The sequence below is a fragment of the Rattus norvegicus genome, chromosome 20 (genome assembly GCF_036323735.1).
Source record: "Rattus norvegicus strain BN/NHsdMcwi chromosome 20, GRCr8, whole genome shotgun sequence".
In the NCBI taxonomy this organism is placed as follows: domain Eukaryota; kingdom Metazoa; phylum Chordata; class Mammalia; order Rodentia; family Muridae; genus Rattus; species Rattus norvegicus.
Genome location: NC_086038.1, coordinates 7,223,457 through 7,239,884, shown reverse-complemented (window position 1 = coordinate 7,239,884; position 16,428 = coordinate 7,223,457). Strand labels below are relative to the sequence as shown.

The window sequence follows — 16,428 nt, the reverse complement described above, 5'->3', positions numbered from 1 at the left end:
AATGACATTTTGACTTGAAAATTACCGAAGAAGAAACAGCACAGGCTGTGTGGGCTCGGGTGGGGCCCTGGCGCTTCCTGGTGACCTTTCTGAGCTGGAATGTTGCTGGAGCGGGTGCTGGGAGAGCTTTGCCCTTCCTTGAGGTAGGTAGGGCTGCTCCTGAGACAGGCGAGGCATGGCAAGAGGGGTGGGCAGCACAGCACGTCGGGAACAATGGAGACAGCCCATTCTAGCCAAACAGGTCCTTGGATTCCAACTGGAAGGGCTCAGGCACCCCAAGGAGAGGGCTTTGCCTCTACTGGATTGAAATGACAGTGTGAAAGCTATGGGATCCCCCACTCAGGATGCACAGTTCCTGCCTGGCGCTCACTTGTTCATTCTTATGTTTTGAGACGGTGTCACATAGTGTAACCGTCGCTGGCCTGGACCTCATAGCGGTTGACCCGCCTGCCTCTGCCTTCCAACTGCTGGGACCAAAGGTGTGAGCCTGGCAGCCCCTTATTATTATTATTATTATTTATTTATTTATTTATTTATTTTTGGAAGCAGGCTCTCAGGCTGCCGTTAGATAAAGCTCGGTGCTGTCAAGCATTGATCAGCTGAACATCCCTGGCCCTCATCAGTTTCCTTTAAAATATGACTAGGGGCTAGAGAGATGTCTCGGCCACCAAGAGCATCTATGTTCTTATGAGAGATCTGGGTTTGGTTCTCAGCATCCAGGCTGGGTGGCTCCCAATCACCAATATCTCTCGATCTGACATCCACTTCTGGCCTCCAGAGGCCATTACACGGGTGTGGTACAGATATGGTCCCTCAAGCACGCGCAAAATCAAATAAATAAATGGGTTTTGCTGTTGTTGTTGGAAGTGAGATTTCTCTGTGTAGCCCTGGCTGTCTTAGACCCCATTTGTAGACCAGGCTGGCCTCGGAACTCACAGAGGTCCACCTGCCTCTGCTTCCTGAGCACTGGGATTGAAGGAGTGCACCACCACCCAATGACTTTTTTCTTTTCCTCTTTTGGTTGAGAGCAGGGCAGGGTGACAACACTGAGATCCAGCAGAAGAGAGGTGGAGACAGGAAGATGTGAAGCTTAGGCCAGTCTAAGCTTCCTGAGACCCTAGTACAAAACAAAACAACAAAACAAAGATGCTTGAATATCCACCAGGGCCAGCCTTTGTTCTAGGCTACGCCACCATCAACACTGGGGACACTTCCTGTTCCTGTGGACCTTAAATTTTACTGACAGATCATAACAGGACGAATCAGGAGAGACCCAGGCTGTGTCAAGCAGTGACAAATGAGATGTGAAGGGAAAGCCGGGAAGGAGAGGGACAAGGGGTGTCTGTCAGAGCCAGGGTTTGTCTGTTGGAGATAAAGCAGCTGCAGACGCTCCCAGAGGTGATGCTGGCCGGCCAGCCGGAAGGTAGAGAAGATTGAATAAGGAACCAAGGGAATAGAGAAGGTGTTCCTGGGAGGGGAAGAGCGGGCACACACTCACACCCACCCACTCATCTAGCTAGCCTTGAGGTTCAGTTCCCAGGTCCCCAGGAAAGGAACTGCCCAGAGAGAAAGGGCCTGGTCACAGTCACACGGGCCAGCCGAAAGACAGTGGCTGGACCTCAGGTCTCTGACTGCACACAGGATGTGCTGCTGCTCCCGTCAAGCCCAGCCCAGCCTAGTTCAGGAACTCCTCTGCTGTGCCATCTTGCTCTATGCTGCCTGTGGCTGTTGAGGTTGGCTCCTCCAGTCAGAAGGCTGAGACATCGGCTATCCGAGCTTCGGGCCTGACGCTTTTCCTCCATTCCCTCTTGGCCAGGTTCACCATCTGTCACAAGACCGAGGTCATGAAGAACACCCTCAACCCGGTGTGGCAGACCTTCTCCATCCCCGTGAGGGCACTGTGCAATGGAGACTATGACAGGTGAGCTAAGGAGTGCGCCCACCCCTGCCCCCACCACTTCCTTTTCTGTCCAGGCAAACGGGGTCTCCTGGGAGGTTATCAGACTGCCACACCAGAGTGGGGATTGGAGCCTCCTGCCCCTCTACTACTGGCCCATGTGTTCTGTTTTCCTTTGGACATACACACACACACACACACACACACACACACACACACTCACTCACACACACACACACACACACACACACACACACACACACACCTGCAGCTTCCTGTCTGCTCTACAAGGGACAGAGCATGGGTGTCCCCGTCACTGTCACTGGGGTCTGGAGTTCTTTATTGCTCTGAGTAGGGCAGATAGCACGCAAGAAACTGGGGAGTAGAGGCAGGAGGGGTCTATCTCAGCAACCTCACTTTTGGCCAGTGTACTCTGGAGTCAAAATCCCGTCAACCTGTTGGGCAAATTGAGGGGTGAGGAGTGAGGGGTGGGGGCGATGACAGCATTTATGAAATATTGTCACATATTACATCATATGCAAGCTCTCCCTCTCCTCCTCATCCGTCAGTACCCATGCCTGAGTTTACCCCTGACTGACCAAGGGAGCTGTCAGCCTGGGCAAGCTCTGACCTGTCTGTCTCTCTGACCTCACTGTCCTTCCCTGCAAAGTGAGCGCATGGAAACATCCAGTGACCTCCCAGGGTTGCTCCCCCTGAGGCCAGCAGGAAGCTGTGGCAAGGGAGTCCACAGTCAGCCTCCCCTCTGCTTTTTTTCTGAGCCCCTGCCATCCAGCCTGGAAGTCGGCTGGGAACAAATGCGCCCACCTCACCTTCCACCCGGTTTCACGGAGCTTAAGTGTCGTGGGGGAGGCAGACATGAATCCAGTAATCACACAGAGAAACATGTCATTACCCACTGCAGAAGATGCTGGAAGAGAGCAGGAGGGCGGGATGGATGGGTGCCGCCAGATAGGATCGGTCTGCCTGAAGTCACCCAACCTCTGGCTGAAGAAGTGGGGGGGTGGGAGTGGGGTGTCTGCTGGCTACTCCCACAGAAGCCCTGGGGCATCAGAACAGACACCTTGGGGATAACCTGAGACTTGCATAGGGTTTCCAAAGGGGTATGGGTAAGGGTGGTACAGGTGGGTGTCGTCCTGGTGTTTCCCTCCTGGGACACTTACAGGCTGCTAGTCTAAGACACAAAGTGCCCCTGCCTTTGTCCACTTGGCTGGGACAGCAACACAGCAGTCTGTCCCCAGGTATTCAGTGCTTTGTGCCTTGAATGACTATGGCATTCAAGAGCAGGCAGCTGTCTGTCTTTTGGGATCTTCTGGTCTGAGTCCTAAGCAACTGTGCAGGAAGAGCTGGGGACCAAAGTGAATGTTGTGGTCAAACAACCCCCATCCCCAGCCCAGCCCTAGCCTGGTGGCACACATTTCACTGGGTCCTAGGGCAGCTGGAGTTGGGGGACAGGACAGCATTAGATTCTAAAGGAGGCTGGGGATGGGGACAGCTGGAAGGCTGGAGCGTGTGGGTATTGGGCTAAAAGCTTGAAAGGGACTGGGAGAGCAGATAGTAGGTAAAGCTGCCTCCCTGGAGGAGGAGTTCCCAGGTCAGTGGGACTGAGGCTGGTCCCCTGGAGGAGTGTTTGGTAGGAAGTGCAGACAGGCCTGAGCCCAGCCCCATCTTCCTCCAGGGTGACTGATTCTCCTTCTCTGTGGCTGGGCACAAATTGTCTGTGACATGATCGGCAGCAGAATTAATCCAGGGGCCAATGTGTCTGGCTGACTCTTACACAGGCCTAGTATCACCCCCCAGAGCCCACTGAGGAGGCGCTGACAGTCAGAGATGGCGGTCCCTCTCCTGTAGGCCCTCCGGCAGACTCATACAGAGTCTATACCCTCCTAGGCAGTCACTGTGCTGGGTGCTTTGGAAGCCATTGAACTCTTAGAGTCAAGTCTACTGCTCAGATTGTCCCCAAGCCACTGGGGAGGAAGACAGGCCCCATCACAGAGTCTCAGAGACACCTCCTGTCACTCTAGGTCTACAAAGGACTAGAAGAAGCTTCCATTGTGACCACACCTCATAGCCGAGAGGCTGAGGCCCACAGAAGGCTGGATGCTACCAGCCCTGGTGGAGTTAGACCCAGGAGTCCGACCCAGGCTGGGTTTAAAATCTTTCTTAACGACCATGACGCAATGTGACAGGGTAGCCGTGAGTTGCAACTGGGAGGTTGGGGGAGGGGGGAGCTCAGAGAGAAGCTTTGTTCAAAGCTGAGGGCCCTGAGGACCTGAGATGAGGACACCCTAGAGAGGTGGTTTCAAGCCTTAAAGCATTTCAAGGTCCTTTTGAGATTAATCTCAAATGGTTCAGAGAGGGGCAGGGGACGGCAAGAGGGAAGGTCCAAAAGACCTTGGTATCTGGCTGGCTGGGGGAGACATGAGTGGGCTGTGCTCTCATTTGGTACTCAGTACCACAGAGAAAGGTGAAGAATGGGAGTGGGGAGTAGAGAAATGGAGCTGCTGCTCCTCCTTCTCCTCCTCTTCCTCCTCTTCCTCCTCTTCCTCTTCTTCTTCCTCTTCCTCTTCCTCCTTCTCCTTCTTTTTATTTATTTTATGTGTATACACTGTCGCTGTCTTCAGACACACTAGAAGAGGGCATCAGATCTCATTACAGGTGGTTGTGAGCCGCCATGTGGTTGCTGGGATTTGAACTCAGGACCTCTGGAAGAGTAGTCGGTGCTCTAACCACTGAGCCACCTCTCCAGCCCCCAGCTAGATTCTTACTGAATAGGTTCAGTGTGTGGTATTCCCTTTGGTCACAGCCTACAGGCAACCCACAGCCTGTTTGGAAAGAACCGTCATAAATTAGGAAAGCTGTGTTTGTGTTTCGAGATGAGCAAACACTATTATTCTAATCTCGGGAAGAAGGGTGGCTGGAAGCCAGGCGTAGCTCAAAGGGAGGGGACAGAGGCCATGTTAGGGAGACCACAAACCCACAGCAAGGAGGAAGAGAAGGCTGGGGTGGGAGACAGGAGGGTACTGAGGAAGGGCCATTGCCAGGTAGCTGACAATGGAGAATATACTGGAAGACTGGACATCTCCACTAAGAGAGATCAGTACCCCAGGATGATGGGCTGAAAATGCTTCTTCATGCTGTTAAAATTATGGGATGCTTAGGATGTGAGTCGCACTGGTCCCCATTGGCTTAAACACAGACTCTTATATCGTGAAAAATAGCCTTAGGAACCTCTCTCACACTGTGAGGAACCATTTCATGGTCGTGATGTGCCCATTTCACAGATGGGAAAGTGGAGGGTTGTAGTCTATATCAGAGCAAGACAATGCCTTTCCTTCTGCAGACCCCCATCCAGCCCTGGGGTGGCTGTGGGGACAAGAAGCACTTTCCCTGTCATTGCCAGACTCTGCCCTACTCTCTGGAATTCTGGGAGTTGAGGATTCTCCCTGATTAAACCAGGTCTGCAGGGGCAGGCTGCTCTTCCCCAGTCACGCATGGATTGTGAACGTATGTAAGAGTGGGAGCTAGGGTGCAGAGTGCTCACCTGAGCTGGGAGTGTTCCATCAGCACCTCTGTGCTCCCACAGGGCCACTGGACCCAGAACAGTAGCGGTGACATAGGGAACAAGCAACCAGGCTCACTACCCAACGCTTCACGTGTCACTGCAAGGGCGGCCTTAGCAGTCCTGTGTAGCACGTGCAGAATCTGAGCAAGATGGGACAGCCCATGTCTCTCTCCCTACTGCCTAGGTCTTTCCCTCTCCACAGTTTCTCTCAGAGGATCTGACTGTTAGGGGAGGGACAGCCTTGAGGCCTTCTGGGCAGCGGAGAACCATTCCTTCTTAGTCAGGGTTTCTATTCCTGTGTAAGCACCATGACCAAGAAGCAAGTTGGGGAGGAAAGGGTTTACTCAGCTCACACTTCCACATCGCTGTTCATCACCAAAGGAAGTCAGGACTGGAACTCAAACAGGGCAGGAAGCAGGAGCTGATGCAGAGGCCATGGAAGGATGTTACTTACTGGCTTGCTTCTCCTGGCTTGCTCAGCTTGCTTTCTTACAGAACCCAGGACCAGCCCAGGGGATGGTACCACCCACAATGGACTGGTCCCTCCCCACTTGATCACTAACTGAGAAAATGCCTTACAGCTGGGTCTCATGGAGTCATTTCCTCAAGGGAGGCTCTTTTCTCTGTGATAACTCCAGCTTGTGTCAAGTTGTCGCAAAACCAGCCAGCACATCCCCTCTCCTGCCCTGAGCGGTCATTAGTACCGCCATGGTCCAGAGGTGACCACAGTGTATACACCATGGTCATCACTCAGGGAGGGGACCTGGAGACCTCGCCAGCACTCCTACCGGCCAGTCTCTCTCTAATATGGCTTTGGGGTTCCAGCCCTGGGTGCCAGGGTCCTGGGACACTGATTCCTGGCCTTTAATCCGAGCATGCTCTGGGATATTCATGTGTGTCTTGTGAGACCAGGGGACTGTTACCAGCACAGTTCATTCACAGAGGTGTTAGGTGATCCCCACCAGCCGGCTGGAAGGTGTGAATACCCAACGTCTGCCAGGCACAGTTCTAGGGGCCAAGTGGTCCACAGAGAGCAAAACCACCTCTGACGCATTGGAGGACATTCTAACCGACAATAGGATTGTCCGAGGATGAAGGAAAGGTCTACCGTCCCGACAGAGATATGTCTGTGCCCAGGGTGGGCGGGAGACAGCACCCTCACAGAGGATATAACCATTTCACTGTTTACAGAGGAACGGCCATCAGTGCTACATAGCCAGTACCCACAGGATCTGGGGCACCACCCTGGGCTACTGTCTCTGGAGTGATGCCCTTCCCTGTCCTCCTCACCCACTTCCCTGAGACTCTGAGTTCTTAGCCTTTCTGTGCCAAATGGGATGTTGGTTTTATGGGCTACTGAGAGCCGTCTCTTTCACCCAAAAGAACACTCTCTTGGGTCTCGTGGCTAAGTCACAGCCAGTCTGGCAAACAACCTGGGTCCCAAATCCTATCTGCTGTGACCTGGGCTAGCAACAGATTTGTGGACAGAGGCCATGGGCTGCTCCCTAGGCCTTCCCCTGAGTCTGGGAGCTGTTCTCTCACTTTCTTCCCCACCCAGGCCCAGGCTGGAGGCTCAGCCTCTGAGCCCAGCAGCCCCTCCCCAGGCTGCCTAGGGAAGGCCAGAGTGATACAAGGGGATCACCCAGCCAGCCTCGGCCAGATGCCGGTTACTGTCCCCTGGGGAGCTTCTAGCCACCACCCCATCCACACTGCACCCTGGACCTGCTGACTCTGAATCAGTCAGGATGTGAATCCTGAGTTTGAGTCTGAAGGGGGCAGTTACTCTGCAGTTTGCTGGGGCTCCTGGAGGATTTTTTCAGAGTTCACCACCAAAACCCCAGACAATGAAATAAGTCAGGCCCTTCGACTTTGAGATTTAATTTTTTAGAATTGTTCATTTATTTAATCTATATAAGTACACTGTGGCTGTCCTCAGACACACCAGAAGAGGGCATCAGATCCCATGGCAGATGGTTGTGAGCCACCATGTGGTTGCTGGGAATTGAACTCAGGACCTCTGGAAGAGCAGTCAGTGCTCTAACCACTGAGCCATCTCTCCAGCTCGAGATTTAATTTTTTTTTAATGGCGCGTGTTTATCTGTTGGTGGAGGAGGAGGGATACCTTCTGTACAGCACAGCTGTGGAGGTCAGAGGACAGGTCAGGAGTCAGCTTTACACACACCCCCACGTGTGGATCCTGGGGCTCACCCTCAGGTTGTCAGGCTTGGCCACGGTGTCTTTATCCACAGAGGTGTCTCGCCAGGCACACACTCAGGACCTCCTTCTGTGCTCTGGGTAGTCAGGGTTACTGTCCCCAGGGTAGTCCATTTCACAAGAGTGTTAGGAGATCTCTGACAGCTGCAGGATGTTGTTGTTGTTGTTGTTGTTGTTGTTGTTTTTGGAATGGGGCCTCACTATGTAGCCTTGGCTGCCCTCCTCTGCCTCCTGAGTGCTGGGATGAAAGGCCTGTGACACCACAGCCCTGTTTTAAGTAAATTTTATGTAAAAGCATGCATGGTTAGATTATGTGGGAATCAAGAGGCATTTTCTAGACATCCGACCATACACACACACACACACACACACACACACACACACACACATACATACACAAACATATACACACACATACACAAACACATATACACACATATACACACATACACACACACTCAGACACACATACACACATATACACACACATACACATACACACACATATACACACATACACACACACTCAGACACACATACACACATATACACACACATACACACATACACATACAATACAGACACACAGACACACATGCACACATACACACACAGACACACACACATACACACACTCACAGACACACACATGCACACACACAGACACACATGCACACATACACACACAATACACACACAGACACAGACACGCAGACACACACGCATACACAGACACACATGCACACATACACACATACACACATACACAATACACACACAGACATACAGACACATACACACATATACACACTCACAGACACACATGCACACATACACACACAATACACACAGACTCACAGACACACACAGACACACATGCACACACACACAGACATACAGACACATACACACATACACACATTCGCAGACACACACACACGCACACATGCACACACAGCCACACATATACACACACTCACACACACGGAGTGAGCTACCCTGCCAGGCCCATACTCCTCCTCCTAGTCTACACTCAGGGCTTGTGGTTCAGACAGATGAGCCACCTCCAAGCCACAGGGCTCAGGTCCAGTGTCTAAGCTGAAGCCACCAACGTCACACCTGGCCTCTTCGCAGCACCCTCAGAAACTAAGGCACGCTGACACCTGATCTTTCGCTTTAATAATCTGGCTCACAGAACCACAGGGCTCACGTTTATAAAACAAGATCACAAAGGAAACAGTGCTTCTTTCTCTGTCTGCTTCTTACTGTTTCATTTGCAGAAGGCTGGCACGACCTTCTGGGCATCCCAGGGTTCTATTCTGGAACTTTCTTCTCCCCCATTCTGTGACACACACACACACACACACACACACACACACACACACAGAGAGAGAGAGAGAGAGAGAGAGAGAGAGAGAGAGAGAGAGAGAGAGCCTAGAGATACTCATCTGAAAGGAGACAGCACCCCCTTCTGGGAGCCACAGAACTCCCGAGCCAACTCCTGGCAAAGCCAAGAAGGTGGACCGCAGCGCAGTGGGATAGATGTTAACAGAAGAGAAGCCAGTTCAAACTGCTTTCTGCATCCCATGTGGACCTCAAGACCAGAAACCCACACTTCCCGGGCCTCTCCCACCATCCTAGACCCCTGGTGCTGCCTGGCAGCTTCTCTATCCCTGGGCATCCCAGAGGACAGAGCAGACAAGCACCAAGGGTTAACCCGCAACCCTCCACCTCCCTCCTCCTGCTTCTGGTCCTCTAGCCTGTTGCCATGGGAACGAGGCTAAAAATAAGATGGGCTCTCAAAGCCCAGCCCCATGCTTAGGAGTCAAAACAAACTAATTAAAGCAGCCTGGGTTAGAATGTGAAGAAAATCCCACCCTTTCCTCAGAGGCCAGTCTCAGGGAGGGTAAGCTCAGCAAGCCACCCCAAGTCAGGGCCTGGGGACCCTTTCTTAACCTGCAGGGCTGGGGCTGGCTCTTCACCAGACTCAGGGTCCCCCCTGCCAGGCAGTCTTGTAATCCTCTCCCACAGAGAAGCCCCTGCTTCATTGTGAGATCTGCCATGACCCTGCCTCAGGTAAATACCCAGTTTGACTTCCTGTTGAGGCTTCTACTCCATCTATGGAAGCTAAGAAAGCAGACAGAGGCCTGAGGCCGCTTCAGCCAAATGCTGGAAATCTCAAAATGTCCTGCCCTGGCTCTGGGGTGGCCTTTGTCCCTAAGACCTTTGCTAAAAGGTCTTAAGATGGGTTATCTTTGCACACGGACTTGGAACGTGGAGGAGTGTTTGCACGCATCCCTCCTGGTACAGGAGTAGGAGGTTCATCCTCAGGTCTATCATACCCAGAATTCTTTGCTGTTTGTTTTCTAGGACCATCAAGGTGGAGGTGTACGACTGGGATCGTGATGGCAGGTAAGGGCATGAAGGGTGAGAGAGAGAGGTGAGTGGTCATAGACAGCCCCGGGAAGTGAGGCAGGCCCATCCGGGCACTCCGGGAATGAGGGTTTAGGTCCCATGCAGGTTGGTCTGCTGTCATAGTAGCTTAGATCCACGGAGGTCCTGCAGGACAGGATGCCGAGAGCCCTCCTTTCCCCAACATAGCTGCCAGCAGCCAGCCCATGCCCACACTCTCCTCACTTGCAGAACTGGGAATGCTCTGAAGTGCCCTTGTTGATAGGACACTGAGGATTCCCAGACACCTCCTTTCTCTGTGTGAAGCCTTGGACAAAGCACTATAGGAAGGCCAGACTGTGGAGGAAGAGTCACCCAGAGACACGCCACAGTCCAGCAGAGACTCACTGTAAACACGGAGCATAGACATGTCTGTAAGGACAGCCGAGGCGGGGTGTTCTGAGGCTCAGGAAAGATAAGGCACTGCCTGAAGGGGGGCTAAGTCAGGCCTGCAGGAGGGTGACTTCCGCTTGGGAACTGTAGGAGGCAGGTCTAAGTACCCCATGAGGAGCAAGTGTGGTTGGCAACTCCTAGACAGAACAGGAGCGTGTCTCTCAAAACACTGATCCAGAACCTTCCCTGTCTCCCACTCCTCTGCTGAAGCAAATCCAGACATATCCCAGCTTAAGCGTGGTCACAGTTGACATCTCCCGGGTCTGATATGGCCAGGGTGGTGCTCTTATTATGAAAAGGCACTGCGCCAGGATAGCTGAGCTAAGCCCAAGCCATGGAAGATTCTCCAGGGCCCACCTTGCCCCTCTTAAACCTCACCCCTGCCTTCCCATCCCTTCCAGTAGGTCAGCTCCATCATGCCTCCAACCCAATCTGCTCCCTCCTCTCCTAGAAGTTCCCCTACATCCATCCTTTACCTTGGGAGTCTTCCCTTCTCTGGCAACTTGGGACAGCCTCCAGGAGTCACAGGGTCCCATCATCAGGTTACCATCCCCTGAAGGACTGTTGTCAATAGAGTGTAGCTCAGTGGTTAGAGCTCCTGCCTAGCCAGACAACCTGCATTCAATCCTGGGAACCCACGTAAAAGGTGGGCAGAGAGAACGTACTCCGTAAAGTTGTCTCATGACCTCCATAGACATTTGTGGTTCAAACACACACACACACACACACACACACACAAACCAATAACTCCCCCCGCAACCAAAGTGTTTATGTGTATGAAAGTTTTGCAGTGAAATCCATTACTTTGTATAGCTTTGAAAAATCAAAACAAAAGCTGCCGAGGGCTCACAGCAGGGCACGGCCCCAGAGACACCTGGGTGCTCCAGTCAGGATTGGGAGGGCGGTTTATGCAAGTTCTCGCTGTGTTTGATATAAACACGCTTTGGGAAAAGACCCCTGCCACCTGGCTCTCACCGTTTAGGATGTGTCAGCGGGAGACCTGGGTGTGTGGCTTGGAGGCAGAGCCCTGGGGTTCAGATCCTGGGGTTCCATGTTCAGCACCACAGAAAGGTTGGGAAAAAAAATCCAGCTGTAGTTTCATGTGCCTATGATGAGACTCTTTGGGGGTCTAAGGCAGGAGGATTGGAGTTTGAGGCCAACCTGGGCAACACACCATGAGGAGCTATCCCAGAGTGAATAAATTAATGAGGCGGGCATATGGTGGACACCCTGTCATCCCAGCACTCTGGAAGTAGAGCAGAAGGATCAGGAGTTCAAGGCCACCCTTGTCTACACAAGCTCACAACTAAGCTGGGACAAAAAGTCCGAAATATTAAAAAAAAACAAACAAATAACAATTTTTAAAAAAACGTAACTGGGCTGGGCGCAGTGGATGGCACGCCTTTAATCCCAGCACTCAGGAGGCATTGGCAGGTAGAGCTCTATGGGTTCTAGGCCAGCCTGGTCTACGTTAGAATGTCCCAGGCCAGCCAGGGCTACATAGCGAAGCATTCAGCGGGGAGGGGCTAATGAATGCCTTTAAGCCTGTCACTTGAATTTGACAAATTTCACTGTATTTGCCTTATCTATATTTTACTAACGTAATTTAAAGGAAATCCCACCGTGGCATTTACCCCTAAATATTTCATTAGAAATGTCTTTAACAAAAAATAAGCACATTTCCCCCCACGTAACTCTGAATGCCATTATCGCACCTGACATATTGAGCGGTAATGCTGACTGCCATCCAACCGTTCCCCTCCCTCGGCAGAGCTTGTCCCCAGATGCCTTTTCTGGATCATTTAAATAAGAATCCAAGGAGACCTGCTGCTCCTTCTCCCACTTCTGCCAAGTAGCCATTGGCTTTCTCGGTCCACAGCTCCTTTCCCATACTCTGTGGAGGCCCTGGTGGAATGGGGGCCGGGCAGGCCTTGGGAGAGCCTGTGTGTGCCTGGGCCTCCAGCCTTGGCACCTTCTTCTCTTTCAGCCATGATTTCATTGGAGAGTTCACCACCAGCTACCGGGAGCTGGCACGCGGCCAGAGTCAGTTCAACATATACGAGGTGAGGCTCTCCAGGGGTGGGGTCTCTTCTCCTGAGAGTTCTGGGTCATGACAGTAAGAACTCTGAGAAGGGTTGGGGACAGGGATTTCCCGGTTGTCTCACAAGGTGGATCTCATCTTCCCATTTCACAGAGCTGTGCCCCCCCACACACACACGCATACACCACACCCCCAACACGCTCCCACACACACCACAGGAAGAACACCAGGAAGAAAGGGAAAGAAGTCTATCTATAAGCAAGGACCTGGGGTCCTGACTCCAGAGTGGCTCTGTGTCTTCAGACAAAGCCTGTGGTCCTCTGGAGGAGTAGCCAGTGCTCCTAACCACTGAGCTATCTTTCTGGCCCCCAGGGCTGTGGTTTGGGGTGCGGGGGTGGGGGAAGGAGTCTAGCACTGAGCTGTTTATGTCCCCAACCTGGGCAGGACAGACTGTACCTCTCTTTGGCCTCCTCTTCGGAAGTTCTCAGGGAAGTGTATGGAGCAGTTACCTCTCTTGGAGTTTGGCTTCCAATGGCTGGGAAATCTCAGGCAAAATGGAAATCGGAGGCACAGATGGGACAGGCTGGTTTCCTCCGGTCTCCTCCGGTTTCCTCAGGCAGTCGTTATCTTTACCTCGTTGCAATCCACGAGATAATGAGCTACCTCACAGGAAGTAGCAATGGGGCTGCATCTGGGTGGAAAAGCCAACCAGAGGAAAACCCCACCTCGGCTCCTACAGGCCAGCTTTAGACCCCAGGGGTGTCCCTAGGAGGCCCAGGAAGCCCTTGCTAGAGTCAGGAGTGTGAAAAGAAAAAAGGTCCTTATCAGTCAACATCCCATCTCCAATCCTGAAGCCACCCTGGAGGGACACACTTCTAAACCAGCTGTGTTGGGGGCCTCCCGGGACCCAGCCCCTGCTAAGAATGTCTCAGCCGCTGGGCCCTCTTCAAGCTAGTCTCTTCTCCTGATGTCCTCCAGTCTCAAACCCCTCAGGGTCATCACCAACAGTATTTGACCAGAATGCTCTGGGTGTGGCCCAACTGCAGCTCTGAAGCCTTTTTTTTTTTTTTTTTTTTTTTTTTGGTTCTTTTTTTCGGAGCTGGGGACCGAACCCAGGGCCTTGCGCTTCCTAGGCAAGCGCTCTACCACTGAGCTAAATCCCCAACCCCGCTCTGAAGCCTTGAAATGAACTTCAACCCTCATAAGGATATTAAGGAAGATCCTTCAAAGCTGGCACTGAGTCTTTCCCCTGACTCCATTGCTACGGCCCTCACCACAGCCGAGCCCCACGGGCTTGCTAAGGGGACCGTGTTCCTTCTGTGAAGAGAGACACAGTACATGCCCGTACACCCTATGAAGCAATTGTCCCCCATTCGGTCTCATTTCTGCAGCTGCCTCCCCAAGGACTCTTCTGAGTCAATATGGTCCCATTTCTGATCAATATGGTCCCCAGAGACTTTCTCAAGGAAGCCATTACCTCAGCAAGTATCTACCCACAAAACCGTTCTTCTCAAGGTTGTGCCCAGGGCTTTCCCAGGGCTATGAGATCCTCAGAGATGGCCCTGTTCATTCTGCATTCCCAGCAGCCTTGTGCACACGAAACCAGATTTCAATAGCCTAGTGGAGTGGGCCAGTTCCTTGTAGCGTCCCTAGGGGGCGCTGTGGCCCCGTGTGGAGCCCGGCAACCACTTGTGGCTAGAGAGGCTGTGTGGGGGAGGTTCTGGGAAATCCCAGGAGAGCTCCGAGCAGACAGGGTGCTAACTGTCCACTTCACTCGGATCCGATGCCAGCGGTTGCTTTAACATAAAAAGAGTGACGTCGGAGAGCGGAAGACGTTAACTTAAAGATAACGCTGAAGGCTTCAAAGAAATGTGTTAGGCATGGCCGTGTGTGTCTGCGGTCCCACCACTCAGGAAGCAGAGGCAGGGGAATGTGACCTCAAGGCCAGGCTAGACTACAAAAACAGAAAGCAAAATAAAACAAGTCCAAGGGGTACTATAAAGAAATCCATAGGGGTTGGGGATTTAGCTCAGCGGTAGAGCGCTTGCCTAGCAAGCGCAAGGCCCTGGGTTCGGTCCCCAGCTCCGAAAAAAAGAAAAAGAAAAAAGAAATCCACACCCCCAAACCGACGGTGCGCTCGCCCCACTCTGCCGAAGGAAGACCACGAAGCAGAGGTCGGAGGTACATTTGGTTCCAGTTCTTCAGACCCGGAATAAGCCTGACTGGGTAAACTTTAATGCAGAGACTGCAACCCTGCCCATCCGCCTAGCAGCCAGGAGCGAAGGGTGGTGTTGGAGAGGGCTGCCCCATGGCCAGAGAGCCACTTCCGGGAGGTTCAGCGTCTCAGACGCGGCCTCGGTCCCCACCTGTGCATAATGCTAGCCCTCCCATTCGAACTTAGCACACATCCATCGAGGCGACAGCCCCGTATGTATGCACTACTGGCCTGGAGACAAGTTTCTCTTCCTGGGTCTACCCAGATGACTGTATGACCTGCAGCAAGTCACCTGGCATCTCGGTGTCCTGGTTTCCCTCTGGTCTCCGGAGTGGGTATCCGTCCTTGTTAGACCAGAGACACTGCAGTTAAAGACATAGGGAAGGAAGGCAGGGAGGTGGGGGTGCATGCCTTTAATCCCAGCACCTGAGAGGCAGAGGCAGGTGGATCTCTGAGTTCGAGGCCAGCCTGGTCTACAGAGCAACTTCCAGGACAGCCAGGGCTACATAGGGAAACCCTATCTTGAAAATAAATAAATAAATAAATAAATAATTAAATAATTAAATAAATAATTAAATAAATAATTAAATAAATAAGTAAGTAAGTAAATAAATAAGTAAATAAAGAAATAAAGAAATAGACATAGCAGGTGGGAACGGCTTTGCACTGTTGATTGGACCCAGACCTCTTGTGTTGAATATGGAACAGAGAGCTCAGTGCAGGGTGGCTCACCAGGACAAGGTGGCCCCCTCCTCCGGGCCCCAGGGCTTCTCCAACACCGGTAACAACATCTACAGCCGGGTCACTGCTCTAGGGCAGCCTCCTGACCTCCCACCCTCTCCCCCCAGTGGTGACAACCACATACAGACTTCACCAGATGTCAAGGGGGAAGGGTGTCACCCCGGTGGTCACTAGTGGGAAGCCTTTACTGAGCCTACTGTGGGGAGTCCTGCTATGGGACAAGCAGGTTTGGTTTGGAAGCATCCTATTGTGGGTCAAAGTGGCAGCCTGGGGCCAGACTCAGAGGCTCGGGGCACCCCTGAGGAGGAGCCCAAAGGAGGATGGGGAAGGCAGGATTGAAAATGTGAAAGAGCAGCCCAGCCAGCACAGGCAGGCGTGGGCAGAGCTGTCTTACAACACCTGACTGCTCTGGGCAGGTTTAAGGTTACTGGGAGACAAAGCTAAAGAAACTGTCTCAGTGTATTGGCTACTGGGACTCAGGGTTAATGAGGATGCCCAGATGCCAGCATCTCACAAAACCTGGCAGAGCCCTTCCCAGACTGTGGTCACACCTGTACCCTGCTGGGCTGCTGCCCAAGCCACACCCAGGTCTGCTGGGAGCCCCGAACCTGCCCTGACTGCTTTCAAACACTAGTTATTTTTCCCTACAGGTGATAAATCCGAAAAAGAAAATGAAGAAAAAGAAATACGTGAATTCCGGCACGGTGAGTAGCGCCCCCTGTCTCAGTGGAGGGGCATTGCCCTGAGCCAAAAGCCAGGCTGGAGGGCAGGAGTCCTGCCCAGGTGAGTGGGTAGCCGAGAGCCATCGGCCTGGGAGAATCTCTGCCAGAAGGAAAAGCCGGTGCGCATGTGGGGAATCCCCAGGAACTGGGCATTTCGAGAGGCTGCGCCGG

At 52.6% G+C, this 16,428-nt stretch overlaps 1 protein-coding gene and 1 long non-coding RNA gene across 5 annotated transcripts in view; one reads left to right on the top strand and one right to left on the bottom strand.

Annotated features, from left to right (window-relative positions):
- Positions 1-16,428, top strand: part of Cpne5 (copine 5) — an 82,571-nt gene that overhangs the window by 51,075 nt on the left and 15,068 nt on the right. For 3 of the 4 annotated variants that reach the window (NM_001107616.2, XM_017601646.3, XM_017601647.3), the window contains 4 exons: positions 1,817-1,921; positions 10,065-10,106; positions 12,526-12,601; positions 16,186-16,239. In NM_001107616.2, the coding sequence (NP_001101086.1) occupies positions 1,817-1,921; positions 10,065-10,106; positions 12,526-12,601; positions 16,186-16,239 (277 nt within the window). Of the gene's footprint in view, positions 1-1,816; positions 1,922-9,563; positions 9,601-10,064; positions 10,107-12,525; positions 12,602-16,185; positions 16,240-16,428 lie in introns of those variants that run through there. The other variant, XM_017601649.3, reaches the window with a different exon arrangement.
- On the bottom strand, positions 7,357-16,368 carry LOC134483865 (uncharacterized). The gene is made up of 2 exons (XR_010061020.1): positions 12,254-16,368; positions 7,357-11,579 (listed from the first exon to the last, which is right to left on the bottom strand). It is a non-coding gene; the product is annotated as an uncharacterized LOC134483865 (long non-coding RNA).